The sequence below is a fragment of the Drosophila arizonae genome, chromosome 4 (assembly GCF_054131065.1).
Source record: "Drosophila arizonae isolate 15081-1271.41 chromosome 4, UAZ_ARI_1.0, whole genome shotgun sequence".
Lineage (NCBI taxonomy): Eukaryota > Metazoa > Arthropoda > Insecta > Diptera > Drosophilidae > Drosophila > Drosophila arizonae.
In genome coordinates, this window is record NC_142924.1 from 9,638,607 (window position 1) to 9,663,519 (window position 24,913).

Here is a 24,913-nt window from a genome sequence, read left to right on the forward strand (position 1 = left end):
CGATGGAGCGACAGCAATTGATGGCCGAACAAATAGTTCCAGAAGTGCAGCATATTGGGACACCGACGCCCTGCTGCTCGTTAACCGTCTCTCTCTCTCTCCCTCTCTCCCTCTCTCCCTCCATCTCCTTGCTTATATTAATATATATATACATATATATAATATGGCATTGTATCGGCTAACGATTAGTCAGTTTACTAATTAAGCTCTACTCCTTGCAGACCGCTTTACACTGGGCTGCCAAGCATGGGAACGAGGATGTGGTCAAGCTGATTGCCGGCACCTACAAAGCGGATGTCAATGCCCGAACGGTGAGAGCTCCAAATATCTATAATATTTAAATATTTGAAGTGTTTTTGATTTTAATTCGCATGTTGTCTGTCCAACTGTCGACGCATACATCTATATATTGGCTGCAGCATGGGGTAAGTGTTTTTTATCAAATACTTTTTAATAATATATACGAATCGAAAATCGAGCATCGAGCATCGCGCTTCGAGTGATTGAGCCTTGTCACAATCACGCGAAAATCTGCGTCACATGTCGCACGGCAAAACACTTCTTTAACCCTTCCCATGAGGCAGCGGAGAGCCCAGCCAAGCTGTGACAAATCGTGACGAGCAAATCCAATTGTGCCACAACACGTGCCCCTTCCCCTGGCTCCGGCCTCCTGCCACTGCCTTTGTCTATGCATGCGAGTTTACACAATTTTAAATTGAAACGTTGCCGTTGTTCGAAACAAATTAAGTTCCCTCAAATGTTTTCCAAATGTCTGTCTCCAAAAATTGAGACAAAGTGAATTGTCAATCACGACGAATGTGTTACATTCAATTTAATATGAATTTCCAACTGATTTGTTACGCATCTTGCCAAAAGGGTTCCAAGTGAAGGTATTATAATATGCCAAGTAAGAAAGCTCGAGTCGAAACTGCTCTTCGAAGGACTGATATTTCAATAATTCTTCGTTTCTTTTATGCTTATACGAGAAAGAGCATACGCACAAACTCACAGAAATTGAAGCAGACTATAGAGAAATACTAGTGCTTAAGAGAACTATAGAACAGAAGAGACTGATGTCTATGCCATCTAATAATCATAAATGTTAATGTACACAAGGTTTCTAGCATATCAAATACAAGAGACGGAGAAAATGTACTGAAGGTCATTTAAGTTGTCTATGTATGCAATAGTATTCATTTGGCATTTATATTTGAGTAAAACGACACTAGAATGCTTGCAGCAGCAGAGAGTCTTCCCATTGGTCACTTAAAGCTCGACTGAAACGTTCTCTACCTGTCGTCGTTCTCTCTGAGCGCGACCTTGACTTTGAGTGAAAGGTGCCCTATATAAAGGGCAGCAGCTGTAGCATTTCTTCAGTCGCCCAGACCTGCTGGGGGTCAGTCGTACAGTGCAGTAGAGTGAAGTGAAGTAAAGTGTGATCGTTCAGCTAAGCATTAAAGACTTGGAGGAAATACTTGGAAGACATTCTTAGTGGACTTTTTCTTTTCCTGCACCGCAATTTGAAACAACAATACTATCTCCATTCTATCAAAGTCTCTTTACTAGTTTCTAATCGAATCAAATATTGTTGTCTTGCTTAATATGCTAACTGTTTATAGCCTCCACTGTTTAATGATCTTGATCTGATTTTTCTTTTATAGGGCTACACACCGCTACACTTGGCTACACAATTCGGAAGGCATAATATATTCGAGCTACTATGGAATGTTTATAGTATGTATAGTAATTAATACTGAATATATGAAAAATTATAAATAGTTATTGATTCAATCATACTAACATATCTACTCTTGCAGAGGCTAATCGCGACATTATGGACTGGAGTGGCAATAAGCCATTGGACTATAGTCAACAGCGACCCAGTGTTTCGGCCTCAACGTGCAGCAGTGAGTATCAAAAGTATTTCCTTGGCACGGAGCTAAACAACAACTACCAACTGGGATACCAGCACGTTCTTGAGACTCCACTCTCAAGCTCTGGCAATGGCGGTGGCAATGGGATCATGGGCGGCACACTCGGCAGCGCACTAACACGTGGCAAGAAGCGATCTCAGCTGCGCAGCTATGCCACTATTAGCAAAGGCTCGGGTTTTGGTACTGTGACTCGTACGCAATCTCTATTGGCATCGCCATCATCATATCACCGCTATAAAAAGCCATCGGTGCAAAGTTTGCTCGATAAAGGACCCAATGATGACAGCGATTCAGAGTCCACGCAGCGACGCGACAAACGAGAGTCTGGCGAAGCCGGCGAGCTGGCGCCAAAGTCCCAAGCGAGCAGAGTACGCAGTATTCACACTCGGCGCAAAGAGAGCTTCTTGCGTAAAACGTTTCGGTCCGCTGCCGGGTCGAGCCGAACCCCACAAGATGTTGTTACTAACCCAACTAGCAATTAATCCCAGCATGCGCAAAAATAACCTATGTACTATTTACTATATAACTTACACTGCAGTCGAAAATAGCTATGTATATAGATTATGTATATATCGATATGCCCAGTTATAGCCATAGCATTAGCAAATGTATTAACAAAGAAACTATAATGTAAAGCTAAGCTGTTGCGTCGAAAACAAACTATCAGCTTATATATAGAATATGCCGATCCACCAAAAAAAATTTTAATTTACATAATTCATAATTTATAGCCATATATGTATATTAAAGTATTAACCGAAGCTTGAATTAAAAATTAAAATAAAAAACGCATAACCATTATATATATCAAGTAACCTTATATTAAAGAATATATAATATAAAACATATGGCTGGTCAGGGCATTAGAAAACAAGAATTATTTCGAACAATAACTAAAAGCTGCCTCTTCAGGCGTTTCATCTGATTCACTTGCCCATTGTTAGGCTTCCAGGCAAGACCATGTACAGTCTAGATTCTAGTTTCACCTTTGTGTTGCATGTTATTTAACAATATATAATACGCTTTGCCAGAGTTTTTTTAAATTATTTAATACTGTTATAAAGAACTTCTTGAGTTTTACCTACCCAAGCAATTCTTCCTTTGTAATACCTTCATTTTTCATACAAAACGGTATTCAAACTGCATGCCTAATCTAAATTTGTATTGAATAATTGTGTTATTCCTGCAACTGATCGCAAATACAATGATCAGCGAGTGCTCAAGTGAGTCAAGACTTGACAACTTAATAACATTAACTAACTTCTGTGGAGTCTGGCAAGTCTTGAATGACATCGAGACTACCCCTTCTACTATCCCTTCTACTTCTCAAATATCTAAACAGAATTTCTGGGCACCTCTCTCTCTATATTTATTTTCATTATTGCAACGTGTAGAAATTCAAGCGATGCGGCTCAACTCAAACGGACTCAATGGAACCTGGAGGCAGGTTGACTTAACTAAAGATTTTGAATGTTTGCCAACGATTAATGTTCAATAAAATTTGGTTTTTTGTTCGTTCGCCTGTTAATATGTATATATACATTATGATTTTGAAAATTATCTTTAAATATTGTTAAAAATGCTTTTGTAGCACACTTAAAATTAATTTAGTTTTTAAAAGCATTTGCTGCCTGTTTTACTTGTTTTCTTTGCTTGGTAAGTTTTTTATTTATTTTTTAATTCTCTAATTCGCAAACCTCATTTTGTCCTTCCAAACAAAACAAAAAATGTATAATATTGTTATGGTTTACATATTTATCATCTTTAATTGCTAATAGCATGTGCATGTTTAGTTCTTCTATAAAAAAAATGTGTTAAATAATAAATATCTTTAATTTATCTTTGCAGAAATCAAGGCACGAAAAAAGCATGCAAGTAAGTACTAATTCGAATTCGTAATATATAAATTCTAAATGGATTCCATCATATTTTCAGTCGAAAAAGATTTGGGCTTCCTGCGGATTGGTTCGTTGAATGTCCGGGTAAAGAAAACTACCGAAGCGTTCAGCAACTTCTTGGGAGTGGGCAATGGCAATGCCCTGACGGCGTATGGACCTGGCGGAGTCTCCGGAGCAGCCCCAATCGAAGCGGGTCGCCATCACCAGCGAACTCACCGTCACCATCATCAGCGTCATCCACATCATGCCAATGGTACGACACGGGATCGGCATCCGAATCAGAGAGCGTCGACGACAATACCATACGGGTCGACTAATGTGCTGGGCTCCCGGTCCAGTGTGCCAATCAATCGGAATATATATGACGCTGTACACAAATCGTGGGGCTCAGCCGATAATATAACACAGCGTCCCGACACGCTAATGCCACCACCGAAATCGGTTGACTACGTCTCGAAGCGTTACAAGTCTTCTAAACGTTCATCGTATGCCTCGAATGCCACTGACTCACCCCGTGACTCCATTTGCTCCTCAAACTCCAGCTCGAACCTTAACTCTGGCTACAGCAGCATGCCAACTACTCCAAATCAAATACGTGCTCCTAAGAACATTGGAATCACAGCCGATTCCGATTCGGATTCAGCTTGTGGATTTGACTCCAATTGGTCTGTCAACGGTCGTAATTCAGTTAACAATAATATCCTAAGATCCTAAATTCTAACAAGTTTATAAATTTTTTAAATACATTTCATAAACGAAACACCAATAATTCCATGAGGCATTATCTAATATAAGAATACAAAATTGAAGGGTTTACTTTCTAATACTGAAACGTAATGTACTACTAGATATCATATATAATATATATATATATATCACTCAGATGTCTATAAAAGAATCTCTCAAAAAATAAAAAATGTTAAAAGGCAATCACCTATTGAAACAACTATATATATTCATAAAATTTTACAAGACATAGAAAATGCAATGTTTTCATTTGGAATCATACAAATAAAAGTAATCAAAGATTCAGAAGCTCTGTTAGTATTCTCTTCGTGTCATTTGGAGTGTTAACTTTATGTCCTTTAAGGCGAGGATCGATATAGATCTCGTAATCATTGCCACCCGGTTCGGTCTTATCGCCAAAGAAATGAATTTCTTTGAAATTGTGATACGCCTCGATGTGGCGCAGACAGAAGGTCTTATCCCAACCATGAGGGAACACATCGAAGCTTATCTGGCCGCCAATGCTGTACGTAAGATCGATATCTGCAAACTCCTCCTTCAGCTTGGCAATCATTGTCGATCGAACCTTGTGCTCCTCATCGTAGGCAGCAAACATGTTGCGCTCCTCCCTGGTGCACTGTCGACCAATTGGGCAGATGTTCATCATGCCGTTGCGAAACTCAATAAACGTTCCACGTTTAATGGGCAGCTCCAGCTCCGAGAGGTATCGCAGCACATAGTTGATGAATCGCTGCAGAGTTTTCTCGCCCAAATGCTGTATAATATTTTGTTTGCCCACTTCTTTGCCAGCTTCGATTTGCACCAGACCATTTTCGGGGAATATAAAGTCAAACTCCTTCAATATCTTCTGGCCATTCAGCTGCTCGAACATTTTTTCCAGATCCGAGCCACCAACAATGCCAATGGTTGCCTTTGGCTTCACTTTTGTATAAAGGAACTCCTCAAACTCGGGCTGCACCACTGAGCGGGGCATAGTCAGGGTGCCATCCACATCGAATAACAGCAAAATATCCTCGCGCTTTGACATTTTAAAACAGACGAAAAAGAAACCCCACAGTTGTTACTCAGAATTGACCACGTATGTGTAAATAAACTGGATTGAGTCAGCTGTTTAAATGGAACTGATAAGAATGTCAAGCCGGTTGCGATGTTCACGCTACGATCATTTCTTATCGAATGCAAAGAAAGCTTGAAATTTTTAACTTTTTTTGTACGTACATATATTTATTATCAATTGGTAAGCCGGTCAATTACAAATACATATGCAAAATGCGTTAAAATCAGCTGTTCACATTTCTTTGCGCAATAATTAGTTATGGTATAAGAATAATAATATTTATTTACACTTGAGGATATATCGCAATGTAATACATATTATTTGCACTATTATATACTTTTATTTAGCATGGCTGCTGATATGCTCTTGTAGAGATTTATATTTTTTTGAGTTTATCATGGGATCCACAACAACTGGATATAGAGTAATTCCAATTGCTCCGACAATGCATGACACAAAGCCAACAAATCTCCAACCGCGTAAAGTTGCCATTAGACTGCAAAACAGAATTAATATAATTCTAAACTTATTTAATTATTTACTATTATAAAACAAACACCTGCTTGATGCGCAAATGGACTAAAAATTGACAAAATTCCTATGCAAACATCGTAGCTAACACTATCGCATATTCTATCGATGACAAAGGAAAAACACAAACAAGTATCGATTACCGTAGCAGTTGCGGGCGTGTCGTTGTTGTTAGGTTCATTTCGTTTGTAATTATTTTTTGTTTAATATATATTTAAACTAAATGTGTACTGCTATAAAAGTGTAAAATGGCTAGATTATTGCTTATATGTTTACTAAGCGCAGTTTATTTAATTACAACTTACGGTAAGTCCAATTTCATTTGTCTAGCTCGCTGACTAAACATTGGGCGTTGCTGCATGTAAAACATACATATATTTTGTATGCGTGTGTTTGTAAGTGTGTGTGTACGCATGTAAGTCTGATTTAATAAGCCATTCTTCTAGCTAGATTTGAACAATAAGTATTTATGCTGTCAAAATGTAGCTTAGATGAAATGTGTAGCAAATAATATTATCTTTTATATTAACTAAGCGTAACAAGTTTTTACAAAATTGTCAATCTCTGTGCGTAGCTAATTTAAAGCCAACATTAAAACTATTAATAATGTATTTATGATTATAGCACAACATCACTATTCTGAAGATAAAATTAGCAATATTATTTGGTGCACAAAAGGCCAGGAGGAGCAGTACAAATGCCAGAATTTAACCGTTGCCATCGAACGGGATCGTGCACTTTTCGATGATGTCTTCTTGAACCTCACCTGTCTTATGGCATACAGTGCCGATGAATGTATTCATCTCCTGGATCGCGAGAAGGCACATATCACCACACTGGATGCTGGAGATGTCTTTACCGCCGGTCGCTACAACTCCTTGATTCCCATAATGCAAGAGAAATTGGAAGGCGGATTCCTGGATTATCATTCAGTGGCCGTTATAAAGAAGAACACTTTAACCGACGTTACGGATCTGCGGCAGTTGCGCCAAAAGAGAGCCTGCTTCCCCTGGGTGGGCAGTTTAGCTGGTTGGATAGTGCCCATATATACGGTGCGAAGAATGCTTAATGTTGTCTAAGTAAATATTTATTAATATGCTTTCATTCATCTTTATTTCAGCTGCAACACAATGGTGGAATGGAGGTTGTAGATTGTAATAATCAAGTCAAAACCGCTGCCAACTATTTTAACAGCTCCTGCGCTGTGCACTCGTTGATTGATAGATACAACCCCATCGGAGATAATTCTGATAAGTAAGTAGAATTAAATCTTTATATACCGATCATTTCACATTTAGATTATTACCTTCAGACTTTGTGCTCTGTGTACTGGCAAAATACCTGGACGCTGCTCGTCTACTGATCCTTATTTTGGCTACGATGGTGCTTTCCGGTGCCTTCTGGAAGCGGGCGAGGTAGCATTTTTGCGTCACTCAACGGTTTCCGAAATGCTACAAACATCCGAATTTAGTGAGTAGTCCACCAAAACGTATAATATTATATATTTCATCTATTATTCCCGTTTAGAAAAACTGTCGCCAGACACCTTTCAGTTGCTCTGCCGCGATGGCAGTCGTGTGCCCATCAGCGACTATCGCCAATGTAGCTGGGGTCAAATTCCCTCAGATGCCATTGTAACTTCCTCAGCGCGTAGCTTCAAAGAGCGTAATCAATATCAGCAATTTCTGAAACGCGTCGCTGAGCTGTATTCAGACGCCATTCGCGAGGAACCCAATCAGCCTCAGACAGGCGGAGGATACAACGCATACAACGGCAACAACTATAACGATCAGAATCGCAATAACTACAACGATCAAAGCCGTAATAATCCATACGATAGTTTCAACAGTCAGTACGACAACAACAATCCCTACACTAGAAATCAGAACCAAAATCAATATGATCGATTTGATGGCTCGAATTATCGCAATGAACGGCTAGACAGCAGCTTTACCACAGAACGCGGTGGACTTGAGGGAAACACCTCAGTGCCTTATGAGAAATTCCGCATTTTTGAGTCGAGGCGATATGGCAAATCCAACCTGCTCTTCCAGGTAACAGAAAAAAATTTGTAATAAAGTATTTTAATCTAACACTCCAATTGAACTTCATAGGATGCAGCCAGAACCCTTGTTTCCATACCAGAGGATGATCAATCCTTTACCAAATATTTGCAAAGAGCTATTGACTACATATACGGCATTCGTGAGTGTCCCGTTCCTGCAATGACGCTATGTGTGACTTCTGAGCCAGAGCTGGAAAAATGCATTAAGATGAGAGTAAGTTAGATTAACCTTATCCTTAATCTCAGTTCAATAATAAGTGATTTCCTTCTCTAGACCGCACTCAAAGCACAAATCCTAAAACCCGAGCTGATCTGCAAGAAAATGCATTCGCACATAAACTGCATGCAGTTGATACAGTCTGGAAAGGCTGATATATCTGTGTTTGATGCTGGAGATGTCTATACGGCTGGCTTGAACTACGACTTGATTCCATTCATGTCTGAGGTATACAACTTGGGTGAGCCTGAATACTATGTGGTGGCTGTGGCCAAGGAGGAAGATCCCGATACGGAGCTTACATATCTAAAGGGCAAGTACACATGCCACACAGGCATCAATACAGCCGCCGGCTGGACATATCCGATGGCCTTCCTCCTCTCGAACGGTTGGATAAGACCCTATGGCTGTGACTCGATACGCGCTGCAGCAGAATACTTTACCAAATCTTGTGTGCCCGGTGCTATAAGCAGTGAATACAACACTGGCGTCCCGTATGACAGTATGTGTGACCTGTGCCATGGAACCAGCTATAGATATTGTAGACGTGACGCATCAGAGGATTACTATGGACACACTGGTGCCTTCCGCTGCCTCGTCGAAGGCGGTGGCCATGTGGCATTCATGAAGCACACCACTGTCATGGAGAGCACCGGAGGCAAGCGCAAAGAGTGGTGGGCCAGAAACGCCCTTAACGACGACTTTGAATTGCTGTGCACCGATGGTACTCGCGCCGAGCTCCAGGACTACAAACGCTGCAATTTGGGCAAAGTGAAGGCCAATGCTGTCGTTACCCGAGGCGGCGTGAACTACAATGAGACACAATTGCATGCATATATCAACCTGCTGACCTATGCTCAGCAGCTGTATGGTCGCAAGGACGTGGATGCCTTCAGTTTCAGCATGTTCTCATCGCCCATTGGACACTACGATCTAATCTTCCAAGACGCCACACGCCAACTGCAAGTCATTCCGCCAAACGAACGACGCTACGACACCTATTTGGGTGGAAATTACATGAGAGCACGTCGCATCACCGATTGCTATGCCAGCGCCACTCAGTTCACCTTCTCCACATTCCTGCTCCTAGCGAGTGCATTTGCTCTAAGAATTTTACTCTGATTGCATGAGGGGAATCTCTCAATTTCTATATCATACTCCAAATAGGGTAACCTTACCCATATTGACTCGTAACAATTCGAATATCCATTACGAATCTCACAACAAATGACAAACAAACATATCTAAGTGTACACCAAACAGAGAGTTCACAGTGTAATTTGTCGATCTGACCGATTCTGACTAAAGTGCCTTAAAATCTACTTTAAACAAGTTCATTGTTTATACAAATTTCAATTATCATTCCAAGTGTCAGCTACAAATTATACTATACACTAAATGTACAATAATTTAATATTAAGTTATAAAGATCAACTTTACAAATCAGAGTACAATTTTGTAGTCTACAACGTTCAACTCCGTCCTCTAAATTTAAATTATATTGTATTTTACAAACCGTCCAAGAACACATTTTATCTACAAGTCTAAAGTGTAATACATTGTATTGTTTTTTATATACTATCAGAATTATACATACATAGATATATTGAATAAACTTTTTTAGATTGAATATTGTCTTCTTTTCTTCTATAAATAAATGATCATACGTGCACACCATTTAAATGTAAATGGTTTTTGAAAAAGCAAATTCAACAAATGGTCAATGGTGACGTCAGTGGTGTGGTGAAACCGCGTCTGCAAACGTTTCAATGGTATTGACACTTTCTTCCTCTTCACATTCATTCAGCTGGTTCGCGCACTGACACGCGTTGCTTTTCGACGGTTTCTTATATGTGGGCTACTTTTAGTACAACAACAAGGTGAAAACGGAAAGTAGTTTTGCGACTGGTTGCGAGTTTTCACAAGGATAGTCAGTGCCACAGAGATATCGAGTCAGCCATTCAGTTATCAACATGTCTATCAATTTGCGCACCGTTTACGCTTTTGCGAGAGAAATGTATCCAAAAGTATCAAAGGAAACCATTCAATACGGAACAGCTGGGTTTCGCGGCAAGTGAGTTTACTTACCCCTTAGTTACATACATACATATAAATTGCCTCATACATACAAATACATATGTCCAATTGGGTGAATGTCCACGCCCACACCCAAGCAAACAAACACGACATACACACACACACACTCACCCGCATATTGCTAGATAAGTGTGCATATGCATGTATGTGTGTCTTTTAGGGAGTGGTGAAGATGAGTAAGGCGATGCACTATTTTGGCATTCAGTTATATTAATAGAATTTAATGCTTTATCAATGGACATGCACCTTTTAAAGGTACCTGAGTATGGCCAAACATCCATACATACATAATTAATATTAGTAAATGTGAGAAACGTTTCACGTCGTCAACAATATTTCAAATCCCATTTTTAAGAATTCGTTTATAAATATTATAAATTAAAATAAAGTAAAGTATATATTTGTACTTCTCATTAGGCAACTGAAAAGAACTTAACCTCCAATCAGAAAAAATCGTTCTTGTTGGCGGCTTATTTGAACGCCTAGAGGCAAAAACAATTGTTATGTTTAGTTACTCGTTCAAAGTAGAACACATAGATACACACATACATGGAAGAATATTATATACGTGCTGGACAGACTTTTCTTGCACGAATGCATTCGAATTTCGAAATGATAATAAAGACGTTCGACCGTTAACGATGAAAGATTACATAGAGAGACTACATATACATATACTAGTCGTATGACTAACAATCACAGAAATATACACGTTATCTTGTTTCGCTGTACAATTATATATGATTGCTTCGTAATTTATACTGATAATAATCAAGAAAATCAATATCTTCTTTTTGCACAGAGCCGAGCTCTTGGACAGCGTTATGTTCCGTATGGGCGTGTTGGCCACTTTACGCTCCCGGTTTAGGGAGGGCTCTGTCATTGGCGTAATGATCACAGCCTCGCACAATCCGGAGCCCGACAATGGCGTTAAACTGATCGATCCGAAGGGTGAAATGTTGGAGCCCAGCTGGGAGAAGATTGCCACAGATCTGGTGAACGTTAGCGATCAAGATCTGGAGCAGCATGTAGCTAAAATAATTAAGGATAATGAAATCGATATTACCTCAAGCTCTTATGTCTACGTGGGTATGGACAATCGCTATCATAGCCCACGCTTGCTCAAAGCTGTGGCAGATGGTGTCATCGCACTGAAGGGAAACGTACGAGAATTTGGCATAGTCACCACGCCAATGATGCACTTTTTCGTAGTGGCAGCCAACACAAAAGAGGCGTATGGTAAGCCCACGGAGGAGGGCTACTACGATAAGCTCATTTCCGCCTTTGAGAAACTTCGTAATGGTCAGCTGGAGAATGGCAACTATCGCAATCGGTTGATCTTCGATGGCGCAAACGGCGTTGGTGCTAGAAAAATGCTGCAATTCAACAAGCGCATGAATAAGTCTCTCGACGTGACGGTTATAAACCAGGGCGTTGGACCGGGCAAGATCAACGAGGAGTGTGGTGCCGATCATGTTAAGGTGCAGCAAAGACCTCCAGTGGGCATGCCCATTGTGGAACCGTTTACGCGCTGTGTCAGCGTCGATGGCGATGCTGATCGTGTGGTCTACTTTTTCACTGATGAAACGGGGCAATTTAGGCTGCTCGACGGAGACCGGATAGCCACCCTAGTGGCTGGCTACCTGATGGACTTGATTCAAAGTTGTCAGTTGGACCTGCGATTGGGCCTAGTGCAGACGGCCTATGCCAATGGCGCGTCCACAGATTACATTGTCAACGAATTGAAGGTGCCCGTTTCCTGTGTGCCCACAGGTGTTAAGCACTTGCACCACAAGGCCCTGGAATATGATATTGGCATCTACTTTGAGGCCAATGGCCACGGCACCATTGTGTTCAGCGATAGTAGTAAGGCGGCGATAAGCGAGGCTGCCAAGACGAACCCCAAAGCGCAGACTCTGCTGCTTGTTATAGATCTGATCAATGAAACTGTGGGCGATGCCATCTCCGATATGTTGTTGGTGGAGACGATTTTGAATCAGAAGGGCTGGGATGTTAAAGACTGGATTTCGAGCTACGACGACCTGCCGAATCAACAGCTTAAGATACAAGTCAAGGATAGAAACGTTATCCAGACCACAGACGCAGAACGCGTGTGTGTAAAACCGGAGGGACTACAGGATGAAATCAACCAAGTCGTTGCAAACTACAAACGTGGACGTGCGTTTGTGCGTCCATCCGGCACTGAGGATGTAGTACGCGTATACGCCGAAGCTTCAACAAGAGAAGTAAGTGTATATTGAAATGAATATAACTAAAGAAACTAAATGCCTCTTCTATCTTCCTTACAGGACACTCTTCAGCTGGCGTACGAGGTGGGACGATTGGTGCAAAAACTTGCGGGTGGAGTCGGACCGGAATTAGTTAATCCAAGCAACAATGCTCATTTGTAGTCAATATTTTTTAGAAGGCTTGCGTGCTTAGGCATAATCTCACAGAATCGCATTTAACCGGCGTGCTTAATTGGTAGCTTTTATTTTACATCCTACTTGGAGGAAATTTGTAACTAGTATGTTAAATTTATACACCGCCTTAAAGTATACCCAATTTCAATCACTTACAAATGCATTTATAATGTAATAATAATCGCAAAAGTGATTCATTTGTTATGTTTTTAAAAGGAATATAAGCTAAAATTCTCAAATTCGATTTTTTTTTATAATTTACAACTGTTAAAAAATGCATCGAAATAATTTTTAATAGAAAAGTCAGGGTGCTTAACTATATGCCTGTTCCTATTCTTAAGTACTTTTACACTCAGTCATATACCCATGTGAACCTCTTTAACAGCAATATGTATTTTTACAAATGTGTGTACTTGGAGACAATTCAAGAGATTTTATATTCTTGCCAGAATAAAAAGTACGGAGACTGTTATCACAATATTGTGATTGTCACAACTATATAAACCCGTAGTTTGCTCAAATTTATAAAGGCTTACATATCGTTAGATGTGCTTCCCCTTGTATCCTGTATAGAAAGTATATAAATTTTAATTGCATTGTCTTAGTTTAAAATGTGTTCCATATTTTTTTATACTTCAAATTTCGATTGTGAAATAAATAACAAAAATATTGTATATATTTGCCCTGTTAGTTTTATTTAATTGTTAAATGTATAAGCTAACAAGCAGACAGTTACTAATAAAATATATGGCGTACACATAAAACGATAGGTCTATTTAAATTTTGCGCCAAAATTCGACCACATAACATACTAAAATCACACAAGCTAATCAAATAATACCAAACAACAGATGATTAAGAAATACTATCGATTATATCCTAGCTATATCGATAAGAAAATCAACAACATCCCTTTAGCAAAGCCGTCAAACTGCCCTGCTGTCACTAAAGTATAAATTTTCTGATGCAATTTCATCTGTAAAGAATAGCTGAAATTTGAAATTGTTCTCTTATTCCTTGGGCATAAATCATCTAAAATGGAAGGTGAAGACGTAAGTGTCGTTAAGTTTTGTGTATTGCAAGTGTTTCTATCAACAATTATATACAAACGACGAGATCGTACATTGTGTTTCTCATGTGTGAGGTTATGTAGCGCATATGGAGCTCCATTAAAATTTGCATGAATTTCACCTATTCGCCCAAATATTTTATGTGCTCGATTCTGCTAACACATTTAATTATTTCAAAATATATTTTAGGGGTTCGATCCTACTTTGTTGAAGAAGAAAAAGAAGAAGAAGACCACATTTGACTTGGATGCCGCATTGGGACTGGACGATGCTGGAAAGAAAGAAGACCCCAAAGATGAAGCAAGTGCTGTTTCAACAGCAGCTGAAGTGGACGATAATCTGGATTTAGAAAGCTTCGGTAAAAAGAAGAAGAAGAAGAAGAAGCCCTTCAACTTAGATGAACTGGAAGGGGCGTTGCCTGATGGCGCGGACGACGCCACCGCTGCAGCAGCAGAAGACCCTGAGGAAGAAGAGATTAATTTGGACATGGACTTTACAATGGCCAAAAAGAAGAAAAAGAGCAAAAAGAAAGATTTGGATGAACTGTTTGCGGACAAAGTGGATGAAGATAAAAGCGAAGACAAAGAGAACCGTAAGTTATTTATTTAAACATTATTTGTTTCTCAATATTAATATATTAATTGCTTTTTAGTTGAAGATAACAGCAGCACCTGGGCTGGTTCGGATCGCGATTATACATACGACGAATTGCTGAAACGCGTCTTCGAAATCATTCTGGACAAGAACCCAGACATGGCAGCTGGCCGTAAGCCCAAGTTCGTGATGAGACCACCTCAGGTGCTTCGTGTAGGCACAAAGAAAACATCATTTGCCAACTTTATGGATATTGCGAAAACTCTGCATCGTCTGCCGAAACATTTGCTAGACTTTCTGTTGGCCGAGTTGGGCACAAGCGGCTCGATGGACGGCAACCAGCAATTGATTATCAAGGGTCGCTTTCAGCCAAAGCAAATTGAGAACGTGCTGCGTCGCTATATTAAGGAATATGTCACCTGCCACACCTGCCGCTCTCCAGAGACAATATTGCAAAAGGACACGCGTCTATTCTTTCTTCAGTGCGAATCCTGCGGTTCTCGGTGCTCCGTTGCTAGCATTAAGTCTGGTTTCCAAGCCGTTACAGGCAAGCGTGCCGCCATTCGAGCAAAAACCACATAAATTACTTGTATACTTTTAATTGGATTTTTTATTGATTAAAATTTCAATATATATACAAAAGCTCAACTTATCTATTATGGCTTTGATAGTAATCTATTAAGCTTTCACTGAAGGCTATTTCCAGACTACGCGACTTTTCGTTGTCCATAGTAAATGAGATCACGTCTAAACTAATTTGATCCTTAAAATTGTGTGGACGCCCATATAACATGACGTTGCTTCCAGGCGATATTACGGAGCCATCGATATACTCCGTGGCTTTACCCAGGAGCCGAGTCATGCTTGTTGAAATCTTCTCGTATTTCAAAGTATCCGCACTGCCAATCAGAGACTGGGCTTCATTGTAGAGACACTTGATGATCTTTTCTTCTCTTGGCTTGGCATAGATTCTAAATTTAATTGACCCAGTTCCATCGTCTAAAACGTAATTGTAAAAAGATTTGTTATGTACACCGCGACCTGCGACAAAACCGTACACCAAACAACTGTGATACTTCAATTCAGTGGGATTAAACAGAGTGAAGGCTCCTTTGTTGTCTGCATCTGGCTGGGAAGCTAATATATCTTTTATAAGTAATGGAATGTGATCATAAATCTTTTCTCCATTTTTTGTGGTTTTTTGTCGCGGAACATAAGTTGATGCTTGATCTTTTGTTTTTCGTATGATAAAATTATCCAGCTGATCCTCAATGTCGTCGGGCGATAAGTTTATCATTTCGAAACATGTTATTAATTAAAGAAGTTTTTAACAAATCTTTTGTTTGTTTGAAAATATTTATTTCAATTGACATTTGGGTGCCTTGCTATCGACAATTAATCGAAATCGATATATTTGTTGCTTATGTCATTAGCTCTAGCTCCGGTTCATTCCCTAAATTTGTTGACATTGATTCCATTGTCATTTATATTTCAGCTGGAGGGTGTTCGTTATATTAAATAAAAGCTTAGCCAAATATATCTTCTTTGTATTAGTTTTGTAGTTACTTAAACAACAAAGGTCAGCTATAGACATTGAACAGTAATTCAAAGATACATATATTGATTTCGCCATCCCTTGAAGCTGTATTATTTCATCATCCCTCGTCAGCATTTTCGCAGATTGTGAAATCAAGTTATAAATATAAAGTTTTTGAAGACAAAAACTTACAATCTACAACTAGGCATGTCCGGTGGACCAGCAATAACGCTCAAAAGTCAACCAATAGATGGTAACAATGGCAACAGCGGAAATGCTGCTGCACAGCAGCAACAAACTGCAAATAATGCAGCAGCAGCAGCGTCTTCATCCTCCTCATCCCAGGCTTCAAGTGGCACTGTGCCGCCAGCTCAGGAAGGCACACGCCAAAGTAGTCTGCAGCGCATCCAGCTACGCAAGCAAAAGGTATTTAACCTGCCCGAAGCACAAAAACTCGCCAAATTATCCATGTATTCGGCGTGCCAATTCGAGGGCTGCCGTTGCACTGGCTGGAAGACGCCCCAGGAAAACAGGCATCGAGATGTCGAGTCGTCCTACTGCCCAGAGCCGACTGAAGAGTGTCGAAATGCCAGTTGTCGTCACCCGCTCCGCTCCCACATTTCTCATCTCACCGAGATATCCAGATCTAGTATGGACGAGCTATTAGGCGCCATCATTGACATGGAAAATCTATTCATGTCCATGCAGCGCGTTGAAGATGAGGACACAAAGAAGGTTTACTTGTATCTATTCAGGTTACTGCGACAGTGTGTGCTCACGCGTCAGCAGGCTGTTATTCGTGGTCCTTTGGGCGATCCTCCATTCGAGTCGCCTTGTATAACAAAAGCTGTTCTATCCTTGGTTTTCTACAAGTACAACCACTTGAACCCCACTGAGCTGCAAACCATGACAGAGGTGGCAAAAACCTTTCTGAATTTTCTCAATCATTACAATTTTGAGTCGCCCTCCGCACGGCGCGGCGATCCAACTCTGACGCACGAGGATGCATCGACCTATAAGATCAATTACACGCGTTGGCTGGTATTTTGCCATGTGCCCGCCTTCTGCAATTCTCTGAGGCAGTTTGAGACATCTCTCGTTTTTGGACGCACTCTTCTGCGCACTGTTTTCCAATATATGTCGCAGCAGCTGAAGAAGAAATGCATTTCGGAACGAGATCGTTTTCCCGAAGACAAACGCTCCATCATTACGCAAATGCCAAAGTTTTTGGAGGCATTAAGGGCAGAGTTGCTAAAAGATGATTCGCCCATATGGGACTCGACATATAGGCCACCGAATTCCTTTGTCGTACAACAAAGAAAGCGTCATCAGGAAGTGGCACCACCAGCCACCATTTCGTCTGCTGGTGCAGCTGCTCCCAGTGGCAGCAAGCGCTCAAGCGTAGGAGAACCTGCTCACAAGAGGGTCAAAAAGGAGGTTGCAGAACGTGTAACCAGGTTAGTTTCTAGCAAATCGAATCTGTCTTTGTTTTAATAGACTACTATTTATTTCGTTCCATAGCGAAAACCAGGATGATTTGCCAATTGAAGTAGTGATGCGTGCCATGAAATCCGTTGCAGAGTCGAAGACATCAAACAAGTCGGAAATCTTGTTTCCCATCAATGTGTCACGCGATGAGAATGTCAAGGCCGAGGAGCAAAAGCGCGCAATCGAATTTCACGTTGTCGGAAATTCGCTTACCAAGCCCGTGGATAAGCAAACGATCCTTTGGCTGCTCGGACTGCAGCTGGTATTTGCCTATCAGCTGCCCGAGATGCCGCGTGAATACATAAGCCAGCTTGTCTTCGACACCAAGCACAAAACCCTGGCACTGATCAAGGAAAATCAGCCCATAGGTGGCATATGCTTTCGCCCATTTCCCACCCAGGGCTTCACAGAGATTGTCTTCTGTGCAGTAACCATGGCGGAGCAGGTGAAGGGTTATGGAACCCATCTAATGAATCACCTAAAGGATTACAGCATACAACGTGGCATTAAACATTTGCTCACCTTTGCGGATTGCGATGCAATCGGCTATTTTAAGAAACAAGGTTTCTCCAAGGACATCAAATTGGCACGTCCCGTCTATGCGGGCTATATAAAGGAGTACGACAGTGCTACACTAATGCACTGCGAGCTGCATCCAAGCATTGTGAATACACAATTTATTGCCGGTTAGTTAACTGGATGCGATCCTTAATTAATAGCCAATTGACAGACGTATTTTTGCTTCGTTTTTCAGTTATTCGCAATCAAAGTGAGATTCTTAAAGAGCTCATTGCACAACGACACAACGAGGTCCAAAAAGTAAGAACTGGCTTAACTTGCTTTAAAGAGGGATTGCCATCTATACCGGTTGAGTCCATACCTGGCCTGAGGGAAATTGGCTGGAAGCCGCAAATGCGTCCAGTGCGTGCCTCTCGTCCACTGGAAGAATCCACAGATCCAGAGAAACTGGCGACTCAGTTTGCATCTGTCTTACAATCTGTGCGCCAGCACACCGCAGCCTGGCCCTTCCTTCGCCCAGTTACTGCGGCCGAGGTTCCCGATTACTACGATCACATCAAATACCCCATGGACCTCAAGACAATGGGCGAACGCTTGAAGAAAGGATATTATCAGACACGGCGCTTGTTCATGGCCGACATGGCTCGCATTTTCTCTAATTGTCGCTTCTATAACTCTCCTGAGACCGAGTATTATCGTTGCGCCAATTCTCTAGAGCGATATTTTCAAACCAAAATGCGTGAGCTGGGATTGTGGGATAAATGATCTGACGATCCTATTTCGATCGCATGAACTGAATAAATTATGTAGTACCTATCATATTCATATACAAAAATATGACATTATTTATATTTCAGTTTCTACGAAGCTAAACTTTTGTAACTCTATTCCCAAGTTAATAAAATATTGAAAGGAAAACTTATCTTTCATTCTTTTTATTTTGGAAAACAAAAATACTTTTGAAACTATTTTAACTAATTAGCTCATATAAAGCAAAATGATGTAACTGAAATTGGATTGGAATTGAAATAATTATATATGATACTGTCATTTATCTATAATCCACTAGAGTATAACGATGATCCAATATATAATAATAATTCCCTTAACATAATTAGCTTAAGCTCGATTTCAGTACTTTTCGATGCCAATTTTTAAATTTAAACAAAACCCCATTATATTATCCATACCAATAGATCCTTCCAATAACAGATAGTCTATTGGAAAATTTGATTCGTTCATTACTTATAAGCAACATATACATATATATTTATTACAGTTTCATACAGGTTTGTGCTCAACATAGAAGTAGTGTCTCCATTCTATATTTAGGAAAAACAAAATAATGAAGAAAATCGATGAAAATAGAACCTATTGGGCTCTGAAATAGAAAAGTATAACTCAGTAAGTTATTTTGCTCTGAATTTAATATGAATTATATGGCTTATTTATATGAAACATTTACAAAAAACATGTTTGATGTACAATCCGTGGAGTATTGTTGTAATATCCCCATTCAATTCCGGCTACTCGAATACAGATGTAAAGTAAAATGATAACTTTAAAATAAATTTCTTTTAAAAATTAGATCATTAATCGGAATCTTACGCGAACGAACATCCACGCACAATGCGTACAGCTAACTCCTTAAACTATAAAACTGTAGTATAATGAGATATTGTTGTGCATTCCTGGGTGACAGAATATGTTTTCTTTTAACTTTTCAATTGTTTTTTTTTTTTTTTTTTTTTTTTTCTTTTTTGTCTGCAATTGTTTTGAAGGCTGCTGCAAGCTAAATACATAGTTGGTTGTTGGTGTAGACATATTTAAGTAGCGTAATTAAAAATATATATATTTTAGCTCCCTCAAACACATGAAACGCATTCAACTACAAACTATATATATATTAAGAACGATTTCGGCTATAGACCCGGAAAAAAATTATCGAAAAATTTAACTAATCTCTGAAAGACACGCTATAATTGTAGTTTTGGATTTTTGTTTTGCCTTTTTCTTATAAACAATAAGGGTAAGTATTTTATTTCTCGCCCACACTACTGCTGATAGGTGATTTATTTTTATTTTTTTTACAATTTTTAATTTCTTTTTTAGCTTTTTGTTTTTGTTGTGTTCCATATATGTACGAGTTGCTGCTAATTGTTATATATATGCATGTATTTCCATTTCTCCATCATTAAAATTGTTCTTAAAAAAGTTTAAATGCTAGTAACGCTTTGAATTAATTTATTTATGATGTCTGCCCACATTAAGTATAGTTGTAGACTTGTTTGTTTGTTTGGTTTTTAAAATATAAACATGTGAATTACGTTTTGTATTTATTAATGTTGGGAATTCCATGGATTTAATTGTTTCTTTCCTTTAATTTCATAATTTGCGACTCCTAGAGTTTATTTCTTTTTTAACTTTTCATAAACTTATGCTTAACTTTTGTTTTCTTCACATTTATTTCTAAATATATGTAGAGGTGTGTATGTTCTCTCACTATAATCAAGTGCTGCCTCGCTATCGACGTTCTAGCATGCCATTTACACAAAATACCTATCCATATGGCTGCTAAACGCTCTCGGATCATATATAATTAATAGCTAAGCAACACGGTGGGCGGGCAGAGAGTGCGCGCAGGACGTCATGAGCGTTACAACACTAAGTAAAATTTTACAATTATTTTGTTTTATGCCATTAGTTCCATAACTCGATTCTTCATGATGATAAGAGCCTTTTTTGTCGTCGATCGGTCGCTTGATTAGGTTGCATTCGGGAAACTAGCTTTGTAATGAGTAGGACTTTTGTTTCTTTTTTTTTTTTTCTTTTTTTTCTTTCATTTTTCTTTTTGTAAAGTTAGGCAAGGATTCTCCAATTGTGCGACATTATTGAGCTGCAATATATAAATAAATCCGAAGTCAAATAGTAAGTACGTTAACAGGTGAGACGTTATATCACTTACAAACTGCCGCGACTTGTTGCGTCTGCTCTGTGAGCGTAGACGTGGCTGTCTTCGTTGTTGCGGCATTCGATGCCGTGGTGTCCGTGGTGTTGCCTGTACCGGCAGCACTTCCTGCATTGTTGGCAGCTTTTAGAGCTGCGGCTACGCTACCATTTCCATTGGTTATGTTGCTCTGGCGGTTGCCGCCATTATTGTTACGATTGTTGCTGCGGTTACGATAGTTGCCGCCGCCGCCGCCCATGCGATAGTTGTTTCGATTGTAGCCAGGTGCGCCGCCATAGCCAGCATTCATGCCGCCATTGCCAGCACCACCCATCGCATTGCCATTATTATAATAATGGTTGCGCCCCCGGTAGCTATTAAAAAAAATCAATAAATTATTAAATTGCTGGAAGGAGGCGTGAACCTTGCTTTAACTTACCTGCCACGTCTGGTGGAGGAGACGCCAAACGTCTCGGTATTTAATTTGCGCTCCTGACGCCAGTCATTCTTCTTGTTCTTACTGCGATCCTGAGCAGCCTCGCACGAGATGTTGTCAAAGAACGATTTGGTCTTATCGTAGCCAATATGCACGTCGTCCTCTTCAGGCTCATGCTCGCCGGCGCCGGTTTCGTTGCCAGAGTCGTCTTTCTTATCGGTCTCACCATTTAACTGTGCAAAGTTCAACGGAATAGCAATTTAACAATTTGAAATGAAATACGCATTCGCATGAGTGTGTGGTGCATTGTATGAGTTGAGTGTAAATTGTTTTTTAAATAAATAAAATCATATGTTAAGTAAACTGAGCGCACTACAGTTCAGATGATTTTAAATGAGGCAAAAAATTAAAATAAACAAACGAACTTATACCTGATCAGTAGTGGTAGAAGTTGTTGTTGTTGTGGCTGTTGTGGTGGCTGTTGTTGTAGCTGTGGTTTTGTTGGGTTCGTCGCCCACCTTGAGTTTCGCCAGCTGGGATCGCAGCTCCTCGAACTTATTATTGGCCTGCTCGAAATCAAAGTCACCCTCAAATTTGATCTTGTTGCGCGGCTTATTCTGATTAGCCGATTGCGGACGATAGCCCTGCTGATAAACAAACAAATTCCAACATAAATATGAATGCCGAACGCGATTTGGAATGGTTTATTCTATTGCTAGAATTTACCTGATTTGGTCGCATTGGCCCACGTGTACCCATGCCGCGATTGCCGCGCATCATCATGTTATTCGGATTCTGTGGTCCGCCACGATGCATATTCCATGAACCGTTTCCACCACCGCCGCGCTGCTGCATAGCACCCCCGCCAACACCCCCACGGTTACGTTGATTATTATAGTTGTAATTGTTGTTGTCCATTTGACGGCCAGAATCACGGCGATCGCGCTGTTGCTGTTGCTGCTGGTGGGGATGATTGTAGAAATCGTTGTTGTGGTTATTCCTCTGATTCTGCTGCATGTTGGTTCCTCCTCCTCCTCCGCCTCTCTGCTGCTGTTGTTGCTGCTGCTGCTGCTGCTGATGGTTTTGGCGCTTATGACCGGCATCGCGCGCATTACCACCTCCACCGCCGCCGCCAATAGCTTGTGCAGAGTTTTGCTGCTGCTGATGAATCTGCTGCTGTTGCTGGGAGTGCTGCTGAGTCAGGTCGGCTGTTGGACTGATGATGAGGCTAATAGGCGTGGTCGAACGCGAAGCGCTCGCTAGCATATCTAAAACAGAAACTTTACATATAGACAGGAAGACGTGCATGTATGCATATTAATGATGTGTATGTGTGTGTGTGTTTAGGTGAGAGTGTAGGTGTGAGAGTGATTTTTATGTTGTGTGTCTACAACTTACTTTGTTTTGGCTGCTGCTGAGGCTTTTGTTGTTGCTGCTGATTACCGCCAATGTTCATGAACGGTCCTCCACTGCCAGGTGCGCCGGCACCTGGTGCCAAGGACCCGGGGCCCAGACTGGGTGCGCCCAAGGCACCAAATGGATTGCCATTCCCAAAACCAGTGCCAGGTGCTCCAGGTGCACCTCCACTGCCACCAGGCATCGATGGACCAGTATGTTGTTGCTGCTGCTGTTGTTGTTGTTGGGGCGCATTCATTGGGAAATGCTGTGGCATTACCTGAGGCCCATTCTGCAGTTGGGCCTGCATAATAGCCGGATCATTGTGATGCGGCAGCGTATGGTTGTTCACAACGCGAATGTCTTTGATATCGGAGCCGCGAAATAGAATGTAATCATAGATCTGCGACTGCGGAGCTATTTGAAACTGCGTATCGCGATCCTCCGTGCCAAAGGAGCGCACTGTTTAACGATAAAATAATAAGACATTTTATATATAACCTTAATATACATATATAAACTTGTATGTATGCATATATGTGCTTATGTATGTATTTTCTGTTATATTCCATACATATTTATGGATGTGTATGTATAAAATGCGAAAAACGCGGCAAGGCACGAGTATGAAGACAGTCATATCGAAAGTACAGTGTTGTAATTGCTGTTAAATTACAAATTGTAGATATTTAATTTTGTGTGATAGGTCAACATTAGCTTGTATGCAAAATCTCCCTTGGTCCATTTAAATCACTACCATGCTAACGGTAGTCGCTGTATATAATCCGTTAATTGACCCTGGCGCCAAAAAATGGTTTTGCCAGGGAAATAACGAACACATGTACAAGTCTCTATCTGACTAACACATGTATTTATTTTGATGTAAATCAGTACACGCACACATATATATGTACAGCTACATGCATTATATGCATGTGTGTGTACTTGTACGTTTATATGTATGTCATTTTGCGCGTGCATGGGGATGCAAAAGCAACACTGTACAACCCGAAGCTCTATCTGTGCCGACAGCATCTGAGCTTCGCAAACATGACAAACAAAAAGCACAAGAGAGAGGGAGAGAGAGAGGACAAAAGCGAGAGAGTGGGAGAGCGAGTTGAATACTGTCGAGTGTGTCTGACCGCTCTTTGCGCGATGAGCAGCAAATTACTGTAAAAACTAACTGAAGCAACCAAAAACGTGAACAAAAAAATTCAAAGAAACCATTTTCTTTTCAGCACCCGCCTTTGCATTTTACCGTTTTAGTTTTATAGCACAGATTACATTGTGCACATACATACTTACATACATAGATATATGTACATGCAAGCCTGTCCACATTTAAAGAAGAAAAATAACACGAACGTGTGGGCATGCATATGTACATATATTTTGTATTTTACTTACCACTCGATAGGGCGATTGTACACTCTTGTGGATCCACCGTATATAGGCGGCCTTCGTACCTAATGTCAGCTTTCGAAATTAGGCTGATCTTCGAGCCCAACTCCGGTAATCCCCCACTCATTTTGAATTCTGATTGTTTCACTGTTCGACCCGCGTATTAATACAAGTATATTTAATTCACCAGTTTTTACCAAAAAATGTTTCTGCTTATGGCCGACAATTGCCGACGAATGGAATAATCAAGTAAAGCAAACAATTATAGCGAGCGCGACGTTGCCCCGTTTGCGAGCGAGTGTTGCCTGCTGCGCTGCAGTTTCAACCTTTCGACGTTGACAAGCACGCAATAACTTTCTTTTTTCAGAGCAAATGTTGAACTTTCAAAAGGTAGATTTTTAATACAATAGATATGGAGCACAGTTTGAAAATTATATCAAATCAAATAGATAAATTAGTAAAAATGATAAATTTTTTGCAATTCGTAATGTGGAAAATTTTTTCACCTTCCGTCTGCAAAAACCTACCCGTCGAAAGTGGAAGATATTCCTACGAGC

At 40.3% G+C, this 24,913-nt stretch overlaps 9 protein-coding genes across 20 annotated transcripts; 5 read left to right on the forward strand and 4 right to left on the reverse strand.

Moving 5' to 3' along the window:
- The first annotated feature begins 298 nt into the window (after nucleotides 1-298).
- LOC108614442 (ankyrin repeat domain family member sosondowah) lies at nucleotides 299-4,762 on the forward strand. Of its 5 annotated transcripts, none has more exons than XM_089467345.1 (6): nucleotides 299-425; nucleotides 1,662-1,734; nucleotides 1,818-1,907; nucleotides 3,329-3,377; nucleotides 3,783-3,809; nucleotides 3,870-4,762. In XM_089467345.1, exons 1-6 carry the CDS (start codon nucleotides 421-423, stop codon nucleotides 4,544-4,546), a joined length of 921 nt encoding a protein of 306 aa, XP_089323471.1. In that variant the 5' UTR covers nucleotides 299-420; the 3' UTR covers nucleotides 4,547-4,762. The 5 variants fall into 5 exon arrangements, with proteins under 5 accessions (XP_089323471.1, XP_089323473.1, XP_089323475.1 ...); XM_089467347.1 differs by lacking the exon at nucleotides 299-425 and adding an exon at nucleotides 1,382-1,428; XM_089467346.1 differs by lacking the exon at nucleotides 299-425 and adding an exon at nucleotides 1,423-1,553.
- Nucleotides 4,763-4,767: 5 nt separating this feature from the next.
- Nucleotides 4,768-5,606, reverse strand: Pmm2 (phosphomannomutase). Its single transcript, XM_018005907.2, has one exon. It carries the CDS (start codon nucleotides 5,604-5,606, stop codon nucleotides 4,854-4,856), a length of 753 nt encoding a protein of 250 aa, XP_017861396.1. The 3' UTR covers nucleotides 4,768-4,853.
- Nucleotides 5,607-5,892: 286 nt separating this feature from the next.
- On the reverse strand, nucleotides 5,893-6,626 carry LOC108612866 (uncharacterized). 2 transcript variants are annotated; one of them, XM_089467351.1, is made up of 2 exons: nucleotides 6,473-6,626; nucleotides 5,893-6,132 (listed from the first exon to the last, which is right to left on the reverse strand). In XM_089467351.1, the coding sequence occupies exons 1-2, from the start codon at nucleotides 6,580-6,582 to the stop codon at nucleotides 5,976-5,978; spliced, it is 267 nt and encodes an 88-aa protein (XP_089323477.1). In that variant the 5' UTR covers nucleotides 6,583-6,626; the 3' UTR covers nucleotides 5,893-5,975. The 2 variants fall into 2 exon arrangements, with proteins under 2 accessions (XP_089323477.1, XP_017861403.1); XM_018005914.2 differs by lacking the exon at nucleotides 6,473-6,626 and adding an exon at nucleotides 6,194-6,329.
- Tsf2 (transferrin 2) lies at nucleotides 6,331-10,079 on the forward strand. The gene is made up of 7 exons (XM_018005880.2): nucleotides 6,331-6,473; nucleotides 6,792-7,219; nucleotides 7,288-7,421; nucleotides 7,480-7,637; nucleotides 7,695-8,221; nucleotides 8,282-8,446; nucleotides 8,507-10,079. Exons 1-7 carry the CDS (start codon nucleotides 6,416-6,418, stop codon nucleotides 9,569-9,571), a joined length of 2,535 nt encoding a protein of 844 aa, XP_017861369.1. The 5' UTR covers nucleotides 6,331-6,415; the 3' UTR covers nucleotides 9,572-10,079.
- Nucleotides 10,080-10,230: 151 nt separating this feature from the next.
- Nucleotides 10,231-13,473, forward strand: nst (phosphoglucomutase 3-like protein nst). Its single transcript, XM_018005893.2, has 3 exons — nucleotides 10,231-10,523; nucleotides 11,349-12,792; nucleotides 12,856-13,473. Exons 1-3 carry the CDS (start codon nucleotides 10,423-10,425, stop codon nucleotides 12,955-12,957), a joined length of 1,647 nt encoding a protein of 548 aa, XP_017861382.1. The 5' UTR covers nucleotides 10,231-10,422; the 3' UTR covers nucleotides 12,958-13,473.
- Nucleotides 13,474-13,861: 388 nt separating this feature from the next.
- eIF2beta (eukaryotic translation initiation factor 2 subunit beta) lies at nucleotides 13,862-15,281 on the forward strand. Its single transcript, XM_018005905.2, has 3 exons — nucleotides 13,862-14,021; nucleotides 14,229-14,631; nucleotides 14,692-15,281. Exons 1-3 carry the CDS (start codon nucleotides 14,007-14,009, stop codon nucleotides 15,213-15,215), a joined length of 942 nt encoding a protein of 313 aa, XP_017861394.1. The 5' UTR covers nucleotides 13,862-14,006; the 3' UTR covers nucleotides 15,216-15,281.
- On the reverse strand, nucleotides 15,217-16,084 carry ver (verrocchio). The gene has a single exon (XM_018005911.2). The coding sequence runs from the start codon at nucleotides 15,928-15,930 to the stop codon at nucleotides 15,283-15,285; it is 648 nt and encodes a 215-aa protein (XP_017861400.1). The 5' UTR covers nucleotides 15,931-16,084; the 3' UTR covers nucleotides 15,217-15,282.
- Nucleotides 16,085-16,139: 55 nt separating this feature from the next.
- On the forward strand, nucleotides 16,140-19,099 carry Gcn5 (Gcn5 acetyltransferase). Its single transcript, XM_018005882.2, has 3 exons — nucleotides 16,140-17,627; nucleotides 17,692-18,344; nucleotides 18,413-19,099. Exons 1-3 carry the CDS (start codon nucleotides 16,378-16,380, stop codon nucleotides 18,940-18,942), a joined length of 2,433 nt encoding a protein of 810 aa, XP_017861371.1. The 5' UTR covers nucleotides 16,140-16,377; the 3' UTR covers nucleotides 18,943-19,099.
- Nucleotides 19,100-20,404: 1,305 nt separating this feature from the next.
- Nucleotides 20,405-24,901, reverse strand: tral (LSM14 family protein trailer hitch). Of its 7 annotated transcripts, none has more exons than XM_018005891.2 (7): nucleotides 24,363-24,901; nucleotides 22,959-23,417; nucleotides 22,287-22,828; nucleotides 21,992-22,204; nucleotides 21,564-21,793; nucleotides 21,143-21,498; nucleotides 20,405-21,073 (listed from the first exon to the last, which is right to left on the reverse strand). In XM_018005891.2, exons 1-7 carry the CDS (start codon nucleotides 24,481-24,483, stop codon nucleotides 21,066-21,068), a joined length of 1,929 nt encoding a protein of 642 aa, XP_017861380.1. In that variant the 5' UTR covers nucleotides 24,484-24,901; the 3' UTR covers nucleotides 20,405-21,065. The 7 variants fall into 7 exon arrangements, with proteins under 7 accessions (XP_017861380.1, XP_017861378.1, XP_017861377.1 ...); XM_018005889.2 differs by having other exon boundaries at nucleotides 21,992-22,207; nucleotides 24,363-24,900; XM_018005888.2 differs by having other exon boundaries at nucleotides 22,287-22,840; nucleotides 24,363-24,900.
- Between the last annotated feature and the right edge of the window lie 12 nt (nucleotides 24,902-24,913).